This window comes from Panthera onca, chromosome A1 (genome assembly GCF_046562875.1).
Source record: "Panthera onca isolate mPanOnc1 chromosome A1, mPanOnc1 haplotype 2, whole genome shotgun sequence".
Classification (NCBI taxonomy): domain Eukaryota; kingdom Metazoa; phylum Chordata; class Mammalia; order Carnivora; family Felidae; genus Panthera; species Panthera onca.
The window spans coordinates 111,991,648-112,013,542 of record NC_138339.1 but is presented as its reverse complement, the minus strand read 5'-3'; the positions used below and the strand labels follow the sequence as shown (position 1 = coordinate 112,013,542).

The 21,895-nt window shown below is 38.2% G+C and overlaps 1 protein-coding gene across 5 annotated transcripts in view; it reads right to left on the bottom strand.

The window, feature by feature from the left end:
- Positions 1-21,895, bottom strand: part of PDE4D (phosphodiesterase 4D) — a 720,383-nt gene that overhangs the window by 338,043 nt on the left and 360,445 nt on the right. Inside the window, exon 1 of one of the 5 annotated variants that reach the window (XM_078449649.2) lies at positions 6,943-7,213. The exons of the other annotated variants lie outside the window; for them this stretch is intronic. Coding sequence (XP_078305775.1) covers positions 6,943-7,031 — 89 coding nt within the window. The 5' untranslated portion in view covers positions 7,032-7,213. Of the gene's footprint in view, positions 1-6,942; positions 7,214-21,895 lie in introns of those variants that run through there. 5 annotated transcript variants of the gene reach the window in all.

The window sequence follows — 21,895 nt, the reverse complement described above, 5'->3', positions numbered from 1 at the left end:
CTCACAAGCCCTACTTCCCCTCTTTAACTCTGTGTCTGGTCAGCATTGCTAATTGCACAGATTCCTTTGGATGTTTGAGATATGTTTCTTTCAATTTAGAAAATCTTAGCTAATGCCCTCTGCAAAAACCCTAGTTACGAAAAGGCTCTTCCAAATCCCTATTGCAGCTGTTGTAGGATGGGATTTTTAGATTTGTAGGTAAAGTGTCTGAGTGTAGTCTTCCTTAGAGGACTCTTTCTAGTATTTAGAAGCCCATCTTTTCGTGGTGGCTACCCAATTTTGACTCTCGCACTCCTCCCTAGTTGTAGAAAGTGGGTACCAAATCATTCTGTTTGCCGCCTTACCAAAGACATTGATTTAAATGGGATCTGTACTGAGGTGAGGGGGTGGGACATTGGAGAAAAAAATTCATGCAGAAGCACACAGAACCATGGTTTGTACAGGTCTGGCTGTGACACCATCAAATTTCATAACCTGGGTCTCTCTAGATCTTTAGGTTTTTCAATGTAAGATGATGGGTTTGAGCAGATGAACTCTTAGGTCTCTCCAACTTTAACTCTCTCTTCCATGAATTTTGGAAAAGGAAGCAGAGTGTCCCCATTCTTGTCAGTGGTCTAGAAATATTTGCTGATAGTTTCATTCATTCAGTGTGTATACATCAACCACCTACACTACGTCACACACCCTTACAGGCGTTAAAGAGGTGGAAAAAAGAAGGCAAAAATCGCTGTCACATGGAACTTACATTCTAGTATTAATAATAACTAACATTTATTTTAGTGCTTTCATGTGCCAGGAATTACATATGATTAACACACTTACTCCTCACAACATCTCATTTTACAGATAAGGAAACTGAAGCAATAAAGTTAAATAACTTTTCAATGTCTCATAGCTGTGAATGAAAGTATGGAAATTTGAACCTCAGCTGTATGGGTCTAGAGCCAGCCAGCTCCCAACCATCACTCTACACCACCTTCCAACGATGCAGATGTTTGACCTGCAAGCCGCCAGCTGTACTGCTCTAATCTGTAACCAAATGCAGCCCCAATGACGATGGGTAACCTATAAACCTATCTAAGAGCATCACAAAATTGGTGAAATGGTAAGAGAACTGTGGGAAATGCTATAAAAGAAAGAGGGGGTAAGCAGCTGATTGTTAAATACATATTTTCGCTGAAGGGCACAAATGGCTTTGTGAAGTAGGCATTTATATTTTCCATTTATAGACATGGAATCTACTGATGACAGTTAGGGAAACCACTCAGTCAAGAAAGCAGCAGAGTTGGCATTCAAACTTCATCTGTTCAGCTCTAAAGCCAAAGTCTTTCCCCCTCTACTATGCTACCTCTGCCCACATATGCAGTGATTGTCAACCTCTCTGCTATTCCTATAATGACTGTTATGTGGCCTATAAGGTAACTATTTCTTCCCATTTTCAATAATGCTATTACTCTCCATTTGGAATATGGTTAAGAAGGCCAGTTTAATATTCGCAACAATGCCAGTGGAATAAATAGGCACGGAACAGGATGAAGTTGACCTCTTTAAGCTCAGACAATCTTCAGGCTCCACTGAACAGCTGGCCAAGAAGCAACATTTTGGCAGTAAAATAAAACCACATGACCAATGTATTTGGCCAGATGATATGAGCCAGATGGAAGCCCACAAACAAAACCCAGTGAGAGGATAGAGCTGGGCCACTTAACTCACCGATTAGGGATTGTTTGTTTCATTGTTTCTTAACATAAGAAATACTTACAATTGGGCATTCTTGCTCAATACTGCTCTAAACCAATACCAATTAGTTTAGATGACAGTTTAGGTATTATTTAGTAAGTTTCTATTTTCATTGACCACCAAGCCATGTTCTACATCAAATTACAAAATGATCTCTTTTCAGGGAAAGATTCGGAGTTGAGCCCAGCAGGACAGTAAATCTATTGAATCGCACTTCTTGGGGCACCTGGGTGGCTCAGTCAGTTAAGCATCCGACTTCAGCTCAGGTCATGATCTCGCAGTCTGTGAGTTTGAGGCCCGCGGCGGGCTCTGTGCTGATGGCTCAGAATCTGGAGACTGTTTCAGATTCTGTGTGTGTATGTGTGTCTGTCTGTCTGTCTGTCTCTCTCTCTCTCTGCACCTCCCCAACTCGCACTCTGTCTCTCTCTCTCTCAAAAATAAATAAACATCCAAAAAAATTTTAGAATTGCACCTCTCATTAGGGCACACTCCTCCCTGTGTGGCCATGAGAGGATTTACTCAGGAAACTAGAGGTAGCAGAGTGACTATTTAGAAGTCTAGGCTCTGGGACAGACTGCCAGGGTCCAAATTTGGGCAAGTTTCTCAAACTTCGCCTGGTTTCCTCAGCTGTAAAAGAAAGAAAACAGTTGATCTACCTCATGGAGTTGTTTTGTGGAATGAAGTGAGACAACACATGTACCTTACTGGGAACACGACATGGCACATTTAAGTGCCTAAGAGAAATTAAATCTTATCAATTACTCACTTGTTACTTATATTACTCCAGACTTTAGTCTCCGGGTGTGTGTGTGTGTGTGTGTGTGTGTGTGTGTGTGTGTGTGTGCTCGCGCACCTGTGTGTGTGTGGCCTCTAATCCCTGAACCTTCAATTCTTTCTCCCTTATTTGGTGGCATTTCTCCTCACTTACCCTATAGAATTAATGGAGATGAGCTGTAGGACAGTAAAAACAATAGTTATCACATCTCTTACATCTGAAAAGCTTTACACAAATGCTGTACAATAGGAGGCATGAATGGGGTTCTTAGAAAGTTATATCCCAGTGTATTGACTTGTTGGTGGCACTCATTTCCCTTCCTAAGGCCTGGGTTCCAGCCTGCTTTTCTAGTGGGTATTGCTAGGCTTACTTTGACAACGACTGAGGTGCTAAGGCTCAGGTTTTAGTCGTAACACAGCAGCTGAGACCGCACTCTCCTCTTGTCCCTGCTCATGTCTGCCTCTATCAGATGTCCAGATCCAAGCTGCAGATCTAAACATAGATTTGTAAGAGCACAGGGGATGACTTAAGGTCATTGATGGTTTTTTGTTCTAGTACATGTGGCCTTTCATGACTCTAATATCACTTGTGCTTTTGTTTCTTAATCTGATTGTTAATTCTCCTTTCCACTGATCAGTATATTTCACGTTAAAAATATTTACTTCTTAGCCCTTCTACAAGAGGTACAGGTATGTGCAAATGAATTTAATGAATCACCTATTTAGCAGCTCTGTTAAGCCACTGGGGGAGCGATGTTGACGTTGATGTTGAAACTACCGGCAAAGAGAGATTTGGAGATTTTCTGAGAATCTCAATTATTTAGAGTATTCCATGACCCCTGTTAGTATAAGAGACAAGAAAACTAGAACTGCTTTCTGCTTCTGGCTTGTGGGATGCTAGGCGAATCATGTCTGTCCTAAATGTACCTTGGATGGCTTTCTTTTCTATTTGCATACAACCACCCCAGAATCACCACATAAAATGTTTATGTGGTTTTTTCTTCTTTTTCTTTTAGCATCCCTTTCTGAGAAGAAGGAAAGCAGAAAGTTTTGTGAATTGTTCTGGTTGGAAGACAAGACCATCTCTTGAAGGGTAACTTTCTATTTAAAGTTTCCTTGAACATTACAATACTTTCAAACAATAGCAATTAGACAAACAAAATGTCCTAGTGTTGTTCCCTTGGTGAGCTGGCAGAGTCCATCAACCTGCTAATTCTTAGCTCCTCATTCTTTCTTTCCTTCCCAGATCATTTTCTGTCCAAACTTTTAGGTACTATATTTAAAACTCCAACATAAATTCACACATTATTTCTTCAAACCTAATGTGAGGAACACATCATTCCCTTTTCACTCTCCTTGAAAACATATATGAAAGATGTGGCTCTAAGTAATAATTGGCACTCATTCCATATCCAGAGAGGAAAATTAGTCTCCTTAGTGTGCAATCCTCTTTTTCTCTCTATCAAATAAAATGTGGCTTCATACACTATATATTAATCATATTTGGCTTTTTATAAAAATGTATTTTGCCCACAGAAGACAAAAATTTTGTCACTGCTGAAAAACTACTTTCAAATCTATTTTAAGCATTGTTTACTGTCTAAGATTGTACTTCTCAGAGATGAAGAGTCATCCAATGTATATGATTTGCTCTTACTTTAACAAATCAGACTCTAACTGAATTCTCCAGATTCTAGGCTTGGCTTTCCTTTACCCTGAATGCTACAAGAAAGTGAAAACAATGCCAAAGAAAACTATTCTAGATTAAAGGTAAGTGTACCATCAGTATCATGCATTCATGTCCATTCCATCTTCAAAGAAAAAAATTATATTATACTAGACACATTTCAGGATTTTACAGAATATGAAATATTTTTCTCAAGCCAATAGTCTTGTAAAGGGGAAATTCAATGAAGAAAAATTAGCTGATGCCCAGTTATTTCAGTCGCTTTAATAGTAAAATCATATCCAAACCCTCTCAAGGGTCAAGATAAGCTTAAGCTACTTCCATTTTTTTAAGGATCACATATGTTAAACAATCAATTAAAAAAATTTCAAAAACAAGGTTGCAAAATTGTGGGAAAATTTAAACATTTATATTAGTTTAACACCTTTAACCCCAGGAATGCTAGGCAATAAAAATGTGCCATTCAGAAGATAAATGTAGAATTTAAGTGTGTGTGTGTGTGTGTGTGTGTACACATACATACCTATATTGATTCACAGTGCATTTGAGGTGGTGTGGCCTGTTAAAGTTTACAGTTAGATGATAAATATCTTTTTTCATTATTGCCAGTACACTGCTGTAGCTGAATGCATAATCTTTTTGAGCAATGACAGACCTCTGAAAATGTGAGACCAGAGTGGTCAACTGGCCTCCAACTTCCCTAACTATCTCCTGAACCCCTGGCCTCTGATAGGCCCTGATTATTTCAAAAACTTGGCTTTGCAAATAAAGCAGTGATACCAACTAAGATAGTATAGCAAAATGCTTCATCAAATATGAATTAATAGCACTCCTGTCACATGTAAGGGAGCCCCTGGCCTCAAAGAATTTACAGTCCAAATAGAGAGACAAAACAGGACCCAAAGAATAGTGAAGACAGTTCATGCAAATAATTTAATTATTACATGGGCAATTCGCATTCACATTAAAAACCTATCAATGAGGGACAAAGTCTCTCAGGTGCCAAAGTGGATTGGTCCATGACGGATATTCGGGATGTCACTCTTACCTCTTGCTATGAAAGAGGCTTGTTAGAACTAAGAACCTGGGCTGTAGTTTGGAAAGGATCAGAACTTGACCAACAGACAATGAAGATAACTTTGCCAGACTAAGGCAAGTTGCATAATATATCTGCAAATCATACAGTAGAGCTTACACTGCATTTTTTGAGATTTCTGAAACACTAGTGCAACATGCTATTCCTTTCACACTACCCAGTAGTTAGGCATGTATGACAGCCTGGGAATTATTATCAGATCTCGATGATGAGGGGAGTCTAGAAGCCACCATCTACTGGAAACATGCACTGTAATGTTACATATCCTTGATGAGCTTACAACAATTATGAACATGCACATAAGAAGCATGAGATCCAAATAATAAGCATGAGATGTGGATTGATTAGAATGTAAAATATATAGTAGGGCATATAATTTCTAATGTTGAACCGTATACGTAACTGATAAAGTAATATAAATAATAAAAATACATTGTATTTATTTTGTTTTGAAATAGAAATAAATGAAATTCCTACTTACATTTTTAGCTGTCAACTTTTACTTATCCCTTGTCAAATTTTGCTTATGCATTGTTACTATAGGTGAAGTTCATAATTTGATTTCTCTGATTTTATAGTTCCCTAATAAATTCCAAGGGCACTATCTTCCATACTGCCTAAAACAAATAATTTCCTTGAATTATTTTAAACCAAAATTTGAATTTTTTTATGCAAGTAAGTCAGAAAGTATTTTAATCCAACTTGAATGCATACTTCTATATAGGCCTAGTAATTTCTAGATGTTACATTTGGTCTAAATAAGAAAGACATTCTCAAGATTTTGCAAAACAGTTTCAACTGTATTTGCTCTTCCTGAAACAGCTTTTACTGGTACAGACTAACCAATCAGAAACAAACAAAAAAAAGTGTGAAGAATCAATCTTTTCCTTGTAAATAGCTAGCATACTCAAGCAAAGAAGGAAATCAAAGATTTTTCTGTCTTCTTTCTTCTTTCTAGTTGTTTGGTTAAAATAAGCTAACTTGGATGTAAAACAAAGTTGTCATTGACACATTATTGAGGTGGTGAAGTGAAGATTCTTCATGTGATTTCTGCAGAAATCCTTAGACATAAAAGATTAACAAAACTTTGACTTTGATTTTATGGGGTCTAATTCTCCTGGACAAGATAATTATCATCTAGATCGCAGAGACAGTTTCCACTTTTCCACGTGACTTTGCCCAGAAACCCTTAGAGCATGAGAATAGCATTTCCTTCCTTTTGCTTGATTGCCTGTTTAATCAAACAAGACCCCTTTCCTGACATTTGAAGGATTCACTGAAAGTTAGTATGACCAGTGTAAGGCTATATTAACTCCATGAGGTATGTTAAGACCCTTGTTTTCCAGATGTGGGTAATAGGAATGTTGTTATTTGGTTTTTGGGTTTTTTTTTAAGTTCACCATTTGACTCTCAAAATCAGCTTTTAGAGTTAGTCAACTTCCTGCTATTTCTCAGGTTCCCACACACCCCAACTATTTTAAGGTTCATTTCTTTGTCACTCATATTTTGCATAGTGCCAAACTAAAGCATGTTACAAGTTACATAGATCGACACAGGGAAAAAGAATATTTGCAGGGGGAGGGGGCTAAAGCCATAGAGACTGATTAAAAAATTCTTCCCAGCTACAAAAAGTAAAGAGTGATACCTGTAGGACTTTGAGAAACGCAATCTTGTTTTGGCTCTGGGAGGTTGTCCTGGCACTGTGACTCCTTGAAGATCCCAAAGAAAAGCCATTTGTAAGGAAAGTGCCAGGATCGCTGGAAACTGCAGAAAGTCAGAGTTGGTACAGGGCCCAGGGGCCAGAGGGCCCCGCCGCGCGGAGCAGGAGGCACAGGAGGCACCGGTGGCTGAGTGAGGGCATTTCCTCTGTGTGGTGGTATGCACTGACAGGGAGGTGGCAGCCTGGCTGAGGCAGGGGTGGAAGGGATGGCCAGGACTTCCTGCTGCATGACACTTGCCCTTTGCGACAGAGCTTGCTTCACTCAGACCTTATCTCATTAATAACATGGGAAACACTCTCTCACAAATTTGCTTTTAAATATAGTCCTGATTAAACAGCAGAGTCACATGGCACTCCTGAAAAGCACAACACACACACACACACACACACACACACACACGAAAAGTATGACTAAATGTGAGCAAACCTTTGTATCAAGTGTGAAGTTTAAAGAAAATGTAAATAGAGAGGCTTTGTTAAAAAAGAAGTGATTACATATCTACAAGGGGGAAATTAAACAGAGATTACTACATTTCACACAACTAGCTGCCTAATATAATTTTCCTTGTTCCAACTTCTCTTACAAACAGGGATGGACATCATTATTTGCAAACCTTCCACAAGGATTTAATCGTCTTGAAATACCAGCACCTCCCTGCAAGTCAGTGTGAGAAGAAAACAGGCAGATCACTTTCAAAGCTGTTGGCAGCTTTCCCCTCAAGGAGATGGTGCGTCACCTTGGAGAGTCAATTATAACGCATGACTTTGACAACAAAGATCAATTTTCTTTTTCATTTTCTATTCCCTAGAAACATTTCTTAACTCCCTGATAAATCCCTTGAAACAACTTTCGTTCACGTTAAATAAATGATGAAAGCCAAACAGAGTCCTTAGCATGTTTTATGAGTCCAGCACATCTCAGGGAGGCATGTATTTCAAGATACTGTATGCAAGGAGTCAAAGGACCCCAATGCCATCATCAGTCCTCACCGCAGAGTGGTATTTCATGTTAACAATGCAACGTAATTCCATCAGTCCCTGTCCAAACACTGCCGCACGGGTGACCTCAACTGTAAACCAAGGCAGAACTCCGCTTCTCCTGGATAAGATTAGAGAGGCTTGGAGAGCCCAAGAGTGAAATTTAACCCGCTCTGAACGGGACAAAATTGGCCAAGAGTTGAACTTAGTTATCATTGCCGTATCTGCCAAATTTTGAGACCCAGATAGCTCAATCTATCGCTTGCATACCCAGGGGGCTCCAAAACATTCATGGAATTTCTATAAAAGCTCAAGTAAGCAAACAGGACACTTATTTTCACAACAGCATCCAGCACATCAAGGGTTCTTGAGAACACTACAGGTTCCATATCAGCTTTGTGAATGAGTAATAGAAAACATTTCTATGGTTTCACCTCTTTGTTATCTGACAGATGGGCCACAAGAGTGCGTGAGTGAGAGCTGACCAAACAGCAGCAAACTTGGAGGAACCAAGAGTTCATAAATAAACACGTTCTCTCTGAATCAACCAGCAGTATTTGAACGCTTCACGAACGACACCTTTTTGCATTTGTATATGGATTCGCATTGCACAAGAGCAAAATGGGTGGCCAGCACCCAGGTATTTTTGAGAAAGACTGAGAACGTGCCTATACCTACAGGAGTCTGCCCTTCTTGGGGTATGAAATTCCAGCTCTCATTATTTCATTCTTCTGTACTATTTAGTCTCCAGGTCAGGGCAACTCTTAGAAAATGCAAGCACCGCCAGCAGAGTTAACAAGTTGCTGAACAACTTGGTATCTAGTAGAGCGGCTTCATCAGCAACTGAGGTCAGGCAGTGTAGGAGAATTGGGAGTAAGGAGGATGTCCCCAAGAGCAGCTGGAGCGGGGAGGGGGAACACAAAAACACGCTGGTGAGCAGGAGGGGTAGATGAGCCTCTTTTACCTCGCACCCAACACGAAACTCTCCTTCTGTCTGGTGGCATTTGGCATTTTAGAGGTGGAATAGCCTCAGTGTTTTCTGAAAAGAAAAGCCGCAGTCCACACATACAACTTTGCAAGCGAAAAAAACATGACTTCACTGCTACCTCGAATTATACTTACATGCCGGGGCGGACCCCGTCTCCCCAGAGAGGCGAAAGCCAGTCATAGGCATTTTGGCTAACATAGGTCTCTGTTTCCATTTCAATTTACATTAAATTTTTAAAATTTATTTATTTTTAATATTTCCTTCTTTTGAGTTTATTTGAGAGAGAGACAGAGAGAGCGAGAGCGAGAGAGAGAGAGAGAGAGAGAGAGACACGGCATGAGTCGGGGATGGGGCAGACAGAGGGGAAACAGAATCCCAAGCAGGTTCTGCGCTGTCAGCACTGAACCCATGTGGGGCTTACTCATGAACACTGAGGTCAAGGGTCGGACGCTTAACCAACTGAGCTACACAGTGATCCTTCCAATTTACATTTTTAAAAGAATGTTCTGTTAAATGATATCTAACTGATAAAACATTAGGGCATAGTAATAATGCAGAATGAAAATACTGTGGAACGTCCAACTTTTTCTAAAAGCAACACAATAAAGGAGATGCAAAGTTGTCTTTTTCATTACTGCCAAAGCATTCCTTCTTATTTTCCCCCCTGATTCTTGAGATCAGACAACTAGAATCTTAAGCAGGATAAAAACAATGTAAATGTAAATGTAAATGTAAAATTACGACCAGGGAAATGGATAATTTCACCCTTTTTTCCTAATGTGAAATTGGATACAGGTGCAAGAAGTATCTTCCGATGTTAATGTTATTTTTTTCCTTAAATAGTTCCTTACCGCCACCTTTTCATTTCTTCTGTACAGTTATACACCATCCCCTCTTAGGTTACCAGGCCTCAGCAAGGTCATAGAAATAAGCTACTTAATTCTGATATTAATCATGAGTAAAATTAAGACTTGATTTCAACTATAAATATCAATATCCTTTTGAAGGATTGGCTAGTCTTTATAGACATGAGAATTTAGACAACCGGAAAAAATTAAAATTAAAAATTAAATAATAAGTCTGCTAGGATGAACCTTTGCTGTCATTTATATTTGAAACAGTTGTTTATAATTTTCACTGCACATGTACTAGATGGTAGGAAAGGAAATAAAGTAATATTTTGAATATTTTGTCATTGGTAAACACTTATCTATCCATAAAAATATTACCAGGAACGGATTATTCAGTGGCAGAGAAATTCCATCCCGGGACAAACCCTTCTTCTACAAGTTGGAAACTAAACTTATATCCCTGGGAAAACCAGATTCTGAGATCTAAACTTTGCCACCATCAAACTGTGATCCAATAATTTCTAACATCCCTTAAATCTGAACAACATGCCCACCTCCTGCCAATAATGTAGATGTTATGCTCTGCAGGTCTAAATAAGGCATCTTACTTGCCTCTTGAGTATTTCTGGGATTTTGGTTCCAAGATTCCAGATGTTACAAGTGGCAAATTTGGGGTTTGTTGTCTGACACAGAAACTCAGCATTTCCTTTATAGGAGATAGCAACCATGAATCAAATTGAAACTCCCAAATCTAAAAGTGGAAAAATTTAAACATAACCCACATAGGCATTTGCTTACAATAAGTCACTATTTGACAGGTGGGGGGTTGGTGAGCTGAACTTGAGAGAAACAAAGAGTTACATTAGTGGAGTTGCATTGTGTTGAAATACGTTGCCTCAGGAAACCAGAGCAGGCAGAGATAGGGTCCAGGATAACGTATTTTGAAATGGTAGCTGGTCACAGACTTAAAGGTAGCACAAGTGAACTCAGGAGCAAGCAACCTCACTTCAGGTTCATTTATCAGCTACCTCTGACAGAAGTCCATTGTAAGAATTCTATTTTCAGGGTGATCCATTGCAAAAGAATGTGCCAAAAGGAAATTTAACAAGGGGACTTGCGCATTTCTGTAAACTAGTATTTATTCAGTATCGGCAACTGTGGTTTTTATTACATTAATGTATTATCAAAATCAACTATTGATTATGATTCCAAATGGAAATGCTGCAAAATAATGCTAGCATTTGCTTTGATCCACCTTCAAATAGTCATTCTAAACCTTACATGTGTCTACTTGATTTAGAGGTCAATTCTTCCCTGTTCTAAAATGGAGAACAATTATTCTACAAGTTGTAACACTAACAGAATGCTAACAGAAATGACAGTACCCATACTCTTAAGACTATTAGGAAAGCATTTTCTGTGTTTTAAGCTGCTACCAATGCATACTTTATTCATATATGTTTCAGTAGACAAACAAATAAAATGTAATTAAAGAGCTAATATTACTAACACATAGAATAAAACAGCTGACAAGACACATGATAAAAATCAGAATGAAAGATAAATAAAACTGGATTGTGAATCCAAATACTGTACTATACACTTAAGGTTCTCATCTACATTAGAACATTTTAGAATTCTTTTTAGCAATTCAGACATAATTAAATCAAGCCCCTTTTAATCAAAAAAGCACTGAGGTCCTTGTAAATACTTGAACAAATGGGGTTGAAGGAAAGAAATCAAGGAGAAAAAAATGAGAGGGAAGGGAAATACATTCTATGTTTATTAAGTATCTACTAAATGACCCATAGAGTCCTAGGAGACTTTTCTAAGTAGTCAACAGGAAATAAACCAAGAGTCAAATTATTTTAAAATTTGGAATTAACATATGCTAATCATTTGAAATAAAAAACTAAACACTATGTTTTAATATGTAAAAAAGTATTCTTGGGTTAATAATTGTCCAATTTTCTGTGCATAAAGTTTTTAAAAGTCAGAAAATTTTGTTCTTTTCAATATTGTATCCATGAGTGTAGACTGAGAAAAATAATAACAAACAAACAAACAAACAAAAAACCTCTCTCCTGAGGTCTTAACTGGTAAGAGAAAGGACAGATTATGGAATTTCATTTTGAAAAATTTTTTTAACGTTTATTTATTTTTGAGACAGAGAGACAAAGCATGAATGGGGGAGGGTCAGAGAGAGGGAGACACAGAATCTGAAACAGGTTCCAGGCTTTGAGCTGTCTGCACAGAGCCCGACGCGGGGCTCGAACTCACGGACCGCGAGATCATGACCTGAGCCGAAGTTGGCTGCTTAACCGACTGAGCCACCCAGGCGCCCCAGGAATTTCATTTTGAAAGCCACTTCCTCTGACAAGCCTTCCCTGCTTTCCCGGACCAAGGGAAGTCTCCATAGCACTCTGCACTTTCTTCTTATCACTGTCAGCACATTTGTAATTACTATTTATTTTAACATCTAGCTTTCCTGCTATACCTAACCATTGTAAGGACATAGACCATGTCTGCTTTCCCACTGAATGCCCTGTGCCTAGCAAATGACCAGAGAAAAAAAGTCCCAATAATGTTTGTTTAATGAATGAACAAACCAATAACATCAGGGCTTCTTGAAAATAAGATGCATCACCTGTATTATATTTTTTGTGTGTTCCCAAATAGGGGCGAAATATTTTGCTATGGTAGGAGTTATTTATTTTCTTTTTCCTTACATGTTCCCTCTGACAAAGCCATAATTGTAGCAAGAGATAAATAAATAAAATAATAAAACCAGAAAAAAAAACATACTGTCACTGTTATGACCAAATGAATTACAGGTTTGTCCTCAGACTAGTTTTTTTTTTCTTTTTTTGGCTTAGTTTTTGATGAGGCATCATTGGGAAAATATGCAGGGCAGTCCTGATACAGGGTATTAGAGGAACAGTCATGCCATCAGCTTGCCGTGTGACCTTGAGTACTGCTGCTTGACCTTGTTACGTTTCATGTCTCATCCAAAGGAAAGCTACTGTGAAGAGGTTTTGAGAGGAATGTAGGGTAATTTATGTGAAAGCCTCTTGAAAACAACCAGACTAGATTTTAAGCACCACTACTCATAAGGTTAAGCTTTTGGTCTGCTAGAAAAATTATTTGTATACTGTTAGAAACACTTCCAGTTTTAAAAATTTTACAGTAAAATGGGTCACCTCATAAACATGGTAAGTAGGAATACCATTTTACCAGTTGCAAAAGGGGTATCAATCTTAAATTTTGATCACTAATTTTTTCTCCCATTTGAAATCTTCCTATGATAACTATAAAAGGATAGAATATTTTACAAGTTAATCCTTCAACAGAATATTAAACTCTTACTTGCAGGATGAAAACCTTCTATTCGTTCTGCTGACTAGAAGTAAATAGAAAAAATAAGGGGCAAGGAATTCTATTCAACTAGCTCATGGAATTTTTTCACAATTGTTCAAAAATCCTGGGCTTCCCCTAAATATAGGAACATTCCCATTTACTTTCTGAAAACTTGGGGGATCCTGCAGACAGGTTGTTTAACTGAAAAAGCATTTGCAACACTGATTCCAACCCATGCTGTTCTCATTGTTGACCACATACCAAATAAGGACAGAAATGGCCTCTTTTCAGCTCTTTAGAACTATGTTAACAAACAAGTAAAAGCAGTGATGGAATTACCAGGCTGAGAAACAAAATCCCTCCCTTGGGAGAAAGAAAAAGACCCCAAATACCAAGAATCTCTAAATAACAACAATCTCATGTGTTCAACTTTGGCACTGTGCATTTTTTCCATGACAGCGTTCAATATCTCGCTAAATCTGGATATCCATTTAGCGGAGCCAACATTCATAAACATTCCCATTCCTGGGTACTTACTGTCGCCCTTGTTACCCCCAGACTCCCTTCCTCATCCTGACACTCCTCATGTGTTGACTGAGTTTGTGAAGCAAAGGTTACCACAAGGTCAGAGTATACTTTTAGAATTCCATATTCTACTATGATGGTATCAACCACTAATTTGGTATTTATTCTATGATGAAGGCCTAGCATTCCTTTTATTATCTCCATAAAACTGTATCTATGAGTTTAGTTGTATTTTTATTCTGTTTTACGACAGAAGAAAAGGAGGCTTAGAAGGTTGAAGTAACCTGCCCCTGTGATCATACAGTCACGGAAAGGCAGATCTGAGATTAAAATTGGGGTCTTCCCAATTATAAAACCTATGCTTTTAACCCAAAAAGGCCTAGAATATAACTGAGGAATGAAGGAATGAGGGGGATGGTCCCTTTCTTTGGAGAGGTAAGTCATGGAGGAAGTTTGGAATTTTCATAGAAAGAACAGGCATATGCACAATAGTTACATAATCTTATTTCATCTTTTTCTTTTTAACCTTTTTTTTTTTTTTTTTGAAAGAGAGAAAGAGAGAAAGCAAGTGTTGGAGAGGTGCAGAGTGAGAGAGAGAGAATCTTAAGCAGGCTCAACACTCAGCACCGGGCCTGATGCAGGGCTCGATCCCACTACCCTGGGATCATGACCTGAACAGAAATCAAAAGTCAGATGCTCAACTGACTGAGCCACTCAAGTGCCCCTAATCTTAATTCATCTTAACCAACTTTCAGGCAGACATTATTGTTGCCATCTTATAAGACAAGAAACCTGAGGCTCACAGAGGTTAAGTAGCTCAGCTGATACCAGAAAACTAACTAAGGAGATGTGCATCTGAGTCAGTTTTGCTTATCTCAAATCTTGTCTCCATGGTAGCTGGCTTCCCCAAGCTCTTTAGATCCCTAATTCCAGAGCCTGGAGACTGAGGCTGAGGGCAGGGCTGCATGGGCTCAGCTGTGATAGCCAGAGAGTTACAGAGGGAGCGAGAGAGAGGAGGCCTGCCAGAGGATGGCGAGACTTGGGGAAAAGTGACAGTGTCAGAGGGTTCGAATGCACCACTTACCACTTCCGCGCTGCATTTTCCCTTTGCATATTTTACATCAATACACACAGAAACACTTTTCAGCCTGTCTAACCAATGGTTGCAATTCACTAAGGAGCTAAAATAGAAATCTGGGTATTTCAGTAACAGTGAAAGAAACAATGTGTATTTATGTTATTAGTTTTTTATTTTGTAACAGGAGGCACAAAACTTAAGGTACCATTTTCTAGCCATACCTCAAAAACACCTAAGGAATTTATAACAGACATTTATACAATTATGGCATTAATAAGAAAATAGGACACATCCTGGCCCTTGTTTCCACTGTTATCATTAATTTTAGTTCTACTGGTTCAGTGGAGTTTAATGACTTTCCTGTTTGGTAAGTGGTAAATGATGAGCCTTGAGTGAAACTCTGGCTTACCTCTAAATTTTGGAAAACAAGCCATATATATATATATATATATATATATATATATATATATATATATATATAATTTTGAGAGAGAGAGAGAAACAGAGAGCATGTGGGGGAGGGGCAGAGAGACAGGGAGACACAGGATACTAAGCAGGCTCCACGCTTTGAGCTGTCAGCCCAGAGCCCACTGCAGGTCTTGAACTCGTATTCATCAACCATGAAATCATGACCTGAGCCAAAGTGGCCACTCAACCGACTGAGCCACCCAGGTGCCCCATGCCATTTCTAAATTAGTGACTTCTGTTAAATTCACTGCCTTTAAAATGTAGAGGTCAAGTGGAGAAGGAACAGTTGTGTTTCATTGGTTAGGTGATATCAACTAAAGTCATCTATTTATAGCAAATTCTGATTCAAATTTTAATTTAAATTGTATCTATAATAGTTTGATATATAGGTTATACCTAACTTTTAAGGGAATGAATTTACCTATGACAATAAAATAAGTTGCAGTCAAAGAAACAAAATCATAACTGCGGGTTTTTAAGCAGTATTGAATATTAGATAACGAAATGTTTGGGGAAGTAAGTATTTTTCTTGATATTCTAAGTGACCTTAACTAAACCACAAAGTCCTAAGAGATGTGGCCTAGTAAACTAGTTTATGAAATTTCGTTCAACAGCTAACTCTCCCTGCCTCCCTCCCTCCCTCCCTCCCTTCCTTCCTTCCTTCCTTCCTTCCTTCCCTCACTTCCAACTTTCCTCCTTTTTCCCTTCTTTCCTCCCATCCAGTCAGAAATACATATTTGGCATCTATTATGTGCCAAGCACTATGCTATATACATGCTAACAATCAATGGTGAAGATAATTATGCCCAAACAGACCTCAGAATTGAATGAACCAAAACCGAAACTTCAGGCTGATGGGAAATTGGACTGGGTTGACATTTTTTACAAGTATCAAGGAAGTAGGAAGAGAAAGGATATAAAATATTTATAGAATTGGAAAATGGCTTGAGGTCTTGTTTATGAAAAAAAAATGAGTATAACTAAAGAGATGGTAATTTTTCAGATGATCAACATTAAAAACACATCAAATGAGATATTTTAGGTAAAACACTTTTCACAGCAGCTGGCCCAGGGGAAACACTTCTCCAACAGTCAATTCATAGAACTATACGAAGCTGGGAGGCTTGCAGGAGAGACACATTTATAACGAAGTTCTTGTTTCATGAGTAGTGCCAAGCATGGGTCTAAATCAGTGCAAGGTGGTTGGGCATAGAAAAGAAAATGGGACCTGGTCCCTCTTGAGAGAGATTTGCAACTGGGAAAAATCTCACCTCATAAAAATGTCATCTCTGTAACCTATGGTGGTTAATGTTTTCTCAATAAACTGTATCAGTAGTGCTCACAACATTAAAGCTGACAAACTGTGCCCTGGCATCTTTTACAAAGAGAAAAATAAGCGTGCCATAAATAGGGCAATCAGCCTTGCAGTAGTCCAGAATGAGCTGAATTACAGATGTTTAAGACACAAACTTGATTGGGCATATAAAACTTGTTTCAGAAAAAAAAAAATGTAGACTATGGTTCTTGCCATATCAAAATGAGATTTTTTTTTTCCAAAAGAGTAATATGAAAATTCTCAAAAATACATAAATGTTTGAAGAATTTTACAGTGGATACCAGGGTACCTACCACTTAGATTATGCTGGTAACATTTAAGAGACTGTTTTTTAACAGGAGATTATCACACTGGACTTGAACAATGAGAACTGTTCTATTATAATACTATTCATCTGAATAATATTCATAGATTGTATATTATGTTATACCTAAGATACAAGTCTCTGTGCTTTAACATCCAATCTGCTTTAAAGGCTGGACTTTGTACAGGCAGAGAGTGTGGGTTGTTTCTTTCTTTTTTTTTTTTTTTTTCTATGTAATATAAAGAACATAGTAAATGTGAATCCCTATATCTCATTAGCAAAAATAAGTTATGGTAAAATGTAAACATTAAAGATACAATGAAAGATTACGAATTATGCAAATCAATATCCTTTAAGTGATAAAATGGTTACCGTGAGGTTTTTTTTTTCCAGTTTAGTTCTAGGTAATATGCTTTCAGAATTTTTTTATACACAGTAATTTTTAGTAAATTATGAGTTCAGTCAGGTGGTTAGGAATGGGATGATTGGGAATATTCCAGAGTTATCAATATTATACAAAATATCCTATAAAATCTATAAATCTGGTGTTTCAATAAGTGCAAATTTTCCAGTTTTGCTATGGGTTTAATTTTTTATTTCCTTTTGTTATATTTTTAATGAATTTTATATAAATGTTAATTCTAGCTTGTTATTGACAAGAAAGAGACTCTATTACAGTAATAAATGAAATAGAAAATCCCAACATCACTTAATATGTTTTTCACCTACTATTTCTGATGTGCCTACGGAAAAGTCAGCTTGCTACCTTCTCAACAATTTGACATGTAGGTCAAGGTCAAACAACACCACAAGACTGACAGAGGAAACCTAATTTTAGTCTCCATGATACTGAAGAACTTAATACAAATAAGTACTGAATACTCTCGGCTCATGTTTAGAGTTGATACTTGAAAAGGAATCCAGTCAAAGAGCAAGTGATGCAGAGTCATGTCCAGAGTCAGGGTGTTCACGTGCTCCGAGGACTGTGGAGCATCTCAGATTCAGATAATCAACTTTTCAGGTGCAATTAAGGATGTGTATTTTCCACTCTAATACAACCTCATTCCAGCAGTTCAGTGAGAATAGCAAATATAGCTATAAAAAGTATGCAGTGGCTTTTTCAAGATGTTGGTATTAATACTTTGTTGAGGAGTGCAGTATGAAAGCAGTATGCGTATATAATGGGATGTTATTCAGCCATGGGAAAGAAGGAAATCCCAGCATTTGGAGCAACATGGCTGGGCCTTGTGGATTATTACGTGAAGTAGTCAGAGAAAGACAAATACTGTATAATATCATTTACATGTGGAATCTGAACAAGTCAACTCATAAAAAAGAGTAAAATGGGGCTTATCAGATGGGGTGGAGGGTGGTGTGGTTGAAGGGTACAAACTTGCAAATATTAAATAAATCCTGGAGATTCAATGCACAGCATAGTGATTATAGATAACAATACTGTATTATGAGCATCAAACTAGCTAATTAACTGGATCTTAATTACTCCCAACAAAAAAAAGAACTGATAATTATGTGAAGGAATAGAAATTTTAGCTAAGGCTACAATGCAATCATACTGCAACATAAATGTATCAAATCAACATCTTGGCCACCTTAAATTTGCACAATGTTATATATCAACTGTATTTCAATAAAAAAGAAGTGAATTTTGAAATTGCTAATACTAAATACAATCTAATTACTCATGAAAAGCATTTTACAATTAAATCTAATTAGTTAAAATATACACCGAAATGTTTTCAGTGTTATGTCTGGATATTGGGATCATAGACATTTTTAAACTTTCTTTTCTGTAGTGTTAAAATTTTTTACAACAAATAGAAATTACTTTATAAAAACATTTTTAATGTTTATTATTTTTGAGAGACAGAGAGAGAGAGCAGTCAGGGAAGGGGCAAAGAGAGAGGGAGGCACGGAATTGGAAGCAGGCTCCAGGCTCTGAGCTGTCAGCACAGAGCCCAATGCGGGGCTTGAACTCACAGACCGCGAGATCATGACCTGAGCTGTAGTCGGCTGCCCAACCGACTGAGCAACTAGGCACCCCAGAAATTACGTTTATAATAAAACTAAAGATAGGCTACTAAAAACTCAGATAGCCAAATTTCTTTTTTCCCACCAGGACTTTTAAGTTTTTAGTTTGATGAGATTTCAACCAAAGGTCCATGAATAAAAACTTTTGAATTTATGTTAGTTTAAGTAGGTCTTATAGTTTACACGTTGCTGAGCTGTTAAAGGGTCACAGAGAGAAGTGCTGGAAAGCCAGATAAGCACGCACATCATTTAACACCTATGATGATATGATTTAAAATCAAATTAGATGCAGCTTGATGCGGTCTGCAGACATTTCACTAGAGAGGACAGAATGGTATGCCCCTTAGAGGTGGAAGAGCCAGGGCCAGAAAAAAGCAAAAGAAAAATGCCGAAAGCTTTATAGATTCAAAGAGGAGCGCTTCACGCCAGGCTGTGAGAACATTCTCTTCTATGAAAACAGCTAGATGTTTGCAGAGTGTCCCCTTCTACACAGAGGTTCTCATCACTCTGCCTTCACCCAAAGAAAGAGCCAGGAGCTTCAGCTAGCCATGAAGCCTTTTGCTTATTATCCTTCACCACCTGATGAGTGACTTCCAGACCTTTCAGAGGGTGCACAGGTGACATGCAGCCTTGGTATCCTACATCTCTGTTATTAAAGGTGTACATAAATATTCTACATGGTTGTGTGTTTTTTTTAATGTTTATTTATTTGTGAGACAGAGAGAGAGAGAGAGAGAGAGAGAGAGAGAGAGAGAGAACAGGCAGGGGAGAGGCAGAGAGAGAGGGAGACAGAGGATCTGAAGCAGGCTCTAACAGCAGAGAGCCTGATGTGAGTCTTGAACTCACGAACTGTGAGATTATGACCTGAATGGAAGTCGTGTGCTTAAATGACTGAGACACCCAGCTGCCACATCATTGTATTTTTTAATGGACAATGTTTTAAAAAGAAATTCTTAAAATAAGAAATTGGCATTATTTGTCCCCATTATTTCAGAAACTTGTTCTTTTTCCATTTCTCCATTTGACCAAAGAAAACAAGTACTGAAAATTGGAGAATAGATTCAAAAGCAAATAAATGTTGCCTATTTATCTTAAAAATATAGAACTATTTATTTATGAAATGTTAGTATGATTATGAGTACCATATGGAAATGTATTAGTCTCCTGAGACTTCACGTGAGTCACTAATAAGAATACTGCCATTTTAGTAATGTGAAAATGGGGGTATTTTTAGGTGTTTGAGTTAACTCTTTAGTTAGGCTAAAAAATCTTATGCACATAAATGATCCCACTGATTTAAAATTATTGAATAACTGCTCAGCAAGAAGAACCAAATTCTGGATATTTCTTGCAAAGGAGAAATTACTGTGAAATGGGATACAATGTACGCAAGACTTGTGCCTTTATCTCATCAAAACATGAGAGAGGGCACCTGGGGGCTTAGTCTGTTAAGCATCTGACTCTTGGGTTTGTCTCAGGTCATGATCTCAAGTTTCATGAGATGGGCTCTGTGTTGGGTTCTGTACTGACAGAGCAGAGCCTACTTGTGATTCTCTTTCCCTCTCTCTCTCAGAATAAATAAACAAACATTAAAAAAAAATGAGAGAAAATTATTTGTTTTCACCTTCCCTTAAACAATTGCTTGGAAATGAGTACAGTCTTGACGTTGCCTGCTGCTGGCTGCACTATGTCACACAACTCATGCTTCCGAACTCTGAGCCAAGGTAGTGAAAAAGTATGAGCGAGCACAAACTACAATTAAAAAGCAATGACAACAACCAAAAGATCGCATGGGCTAGCCCTTCATAATCTCCACCAGTTTTTCCAAAACCACCTAAAATAAGCATTTGGGGAAGGAAAAACAATGTGCTTCCTGCATAAATGCACATTCAAGAGAAGTCTTCAAGATCCCCTTAGTTGTAATCAATTTGTCATCAAGTACTATTCAAACTACCACCATCTAGAAATCCTGCTGTAGCTTCTGCTAAAAGTTCAGACTGTTCATTGATCACCATCAGTGTGTCCGCGTGGAAAGGAGAACATGAGGCACAGAAGAAGGAGTAAGTATGTATAGGAGCCTACCCATATTCAGATCTTGGGCAGACGGCTTTCAAATAGTTTTGTAAAAGACTAATCCTTCATTAGTTATATCCACCTCCTTCTTGGATTTCTAATAGTCTTCAGGTGAAATCCCCCCCAGGCAGACCCTACAAGGTCTTGGCATGGGTGTTTAATTTGGAGAGAAGGTGCGGAAATAAATATATGCACTTAGGGCAGCAGGAAGAGAGTAAAGTCAAGAAAGTGTGCATTAATAAGCTGTGAGTAAATGGAGCTCAATCTTCTTGGGGACCTTCTAAGGGGTACGGAAATGCTTCGGCATCATCCCCCTGGAGAGTGTGGAACCGCTGTATAATTAGTCCCTCAATGTATGTAAGTTACCCCTAGTTCCTCAATGTATGTAGGTTACCCCTGGGAGTAGTCACAAGCTCTTCTAGGTGGCCCACACACAATCTAGTAAGCTCCTTTGTACTGGAGAACGTGTACAGGTGTCTCAGATGAGAAGTTGACTTGGCATATAGAAATCGCCCATCACACATACAGGTGAACTCTGAGGTGAGTCAATAAGAAATGGGGTGGGGCTTGAAGTCCCTGTCACAAATAGGACTCTTACACCTAGGATGCCCAAACTGAATTTTTGGTTCATGTCTCCATCATGCCATCACTAAATCTACTCTTCCCTGCCTTTCCCCAACTCAGCAAATTAAAACACAGGTTTCTAATTTTTTCAGGCAAAAATCCTTGAATCATCTTTGGCTCATTTACTTTTCTCTTACCCCCTGTGGAATTCCAACACCAAATGCCGTCAGCTTTATTTTCAAATTATACTCAGAATCTGGTCACTTCTTACCAGTTCCACCACCACCAGCCTCGTCCAGGTCACCAC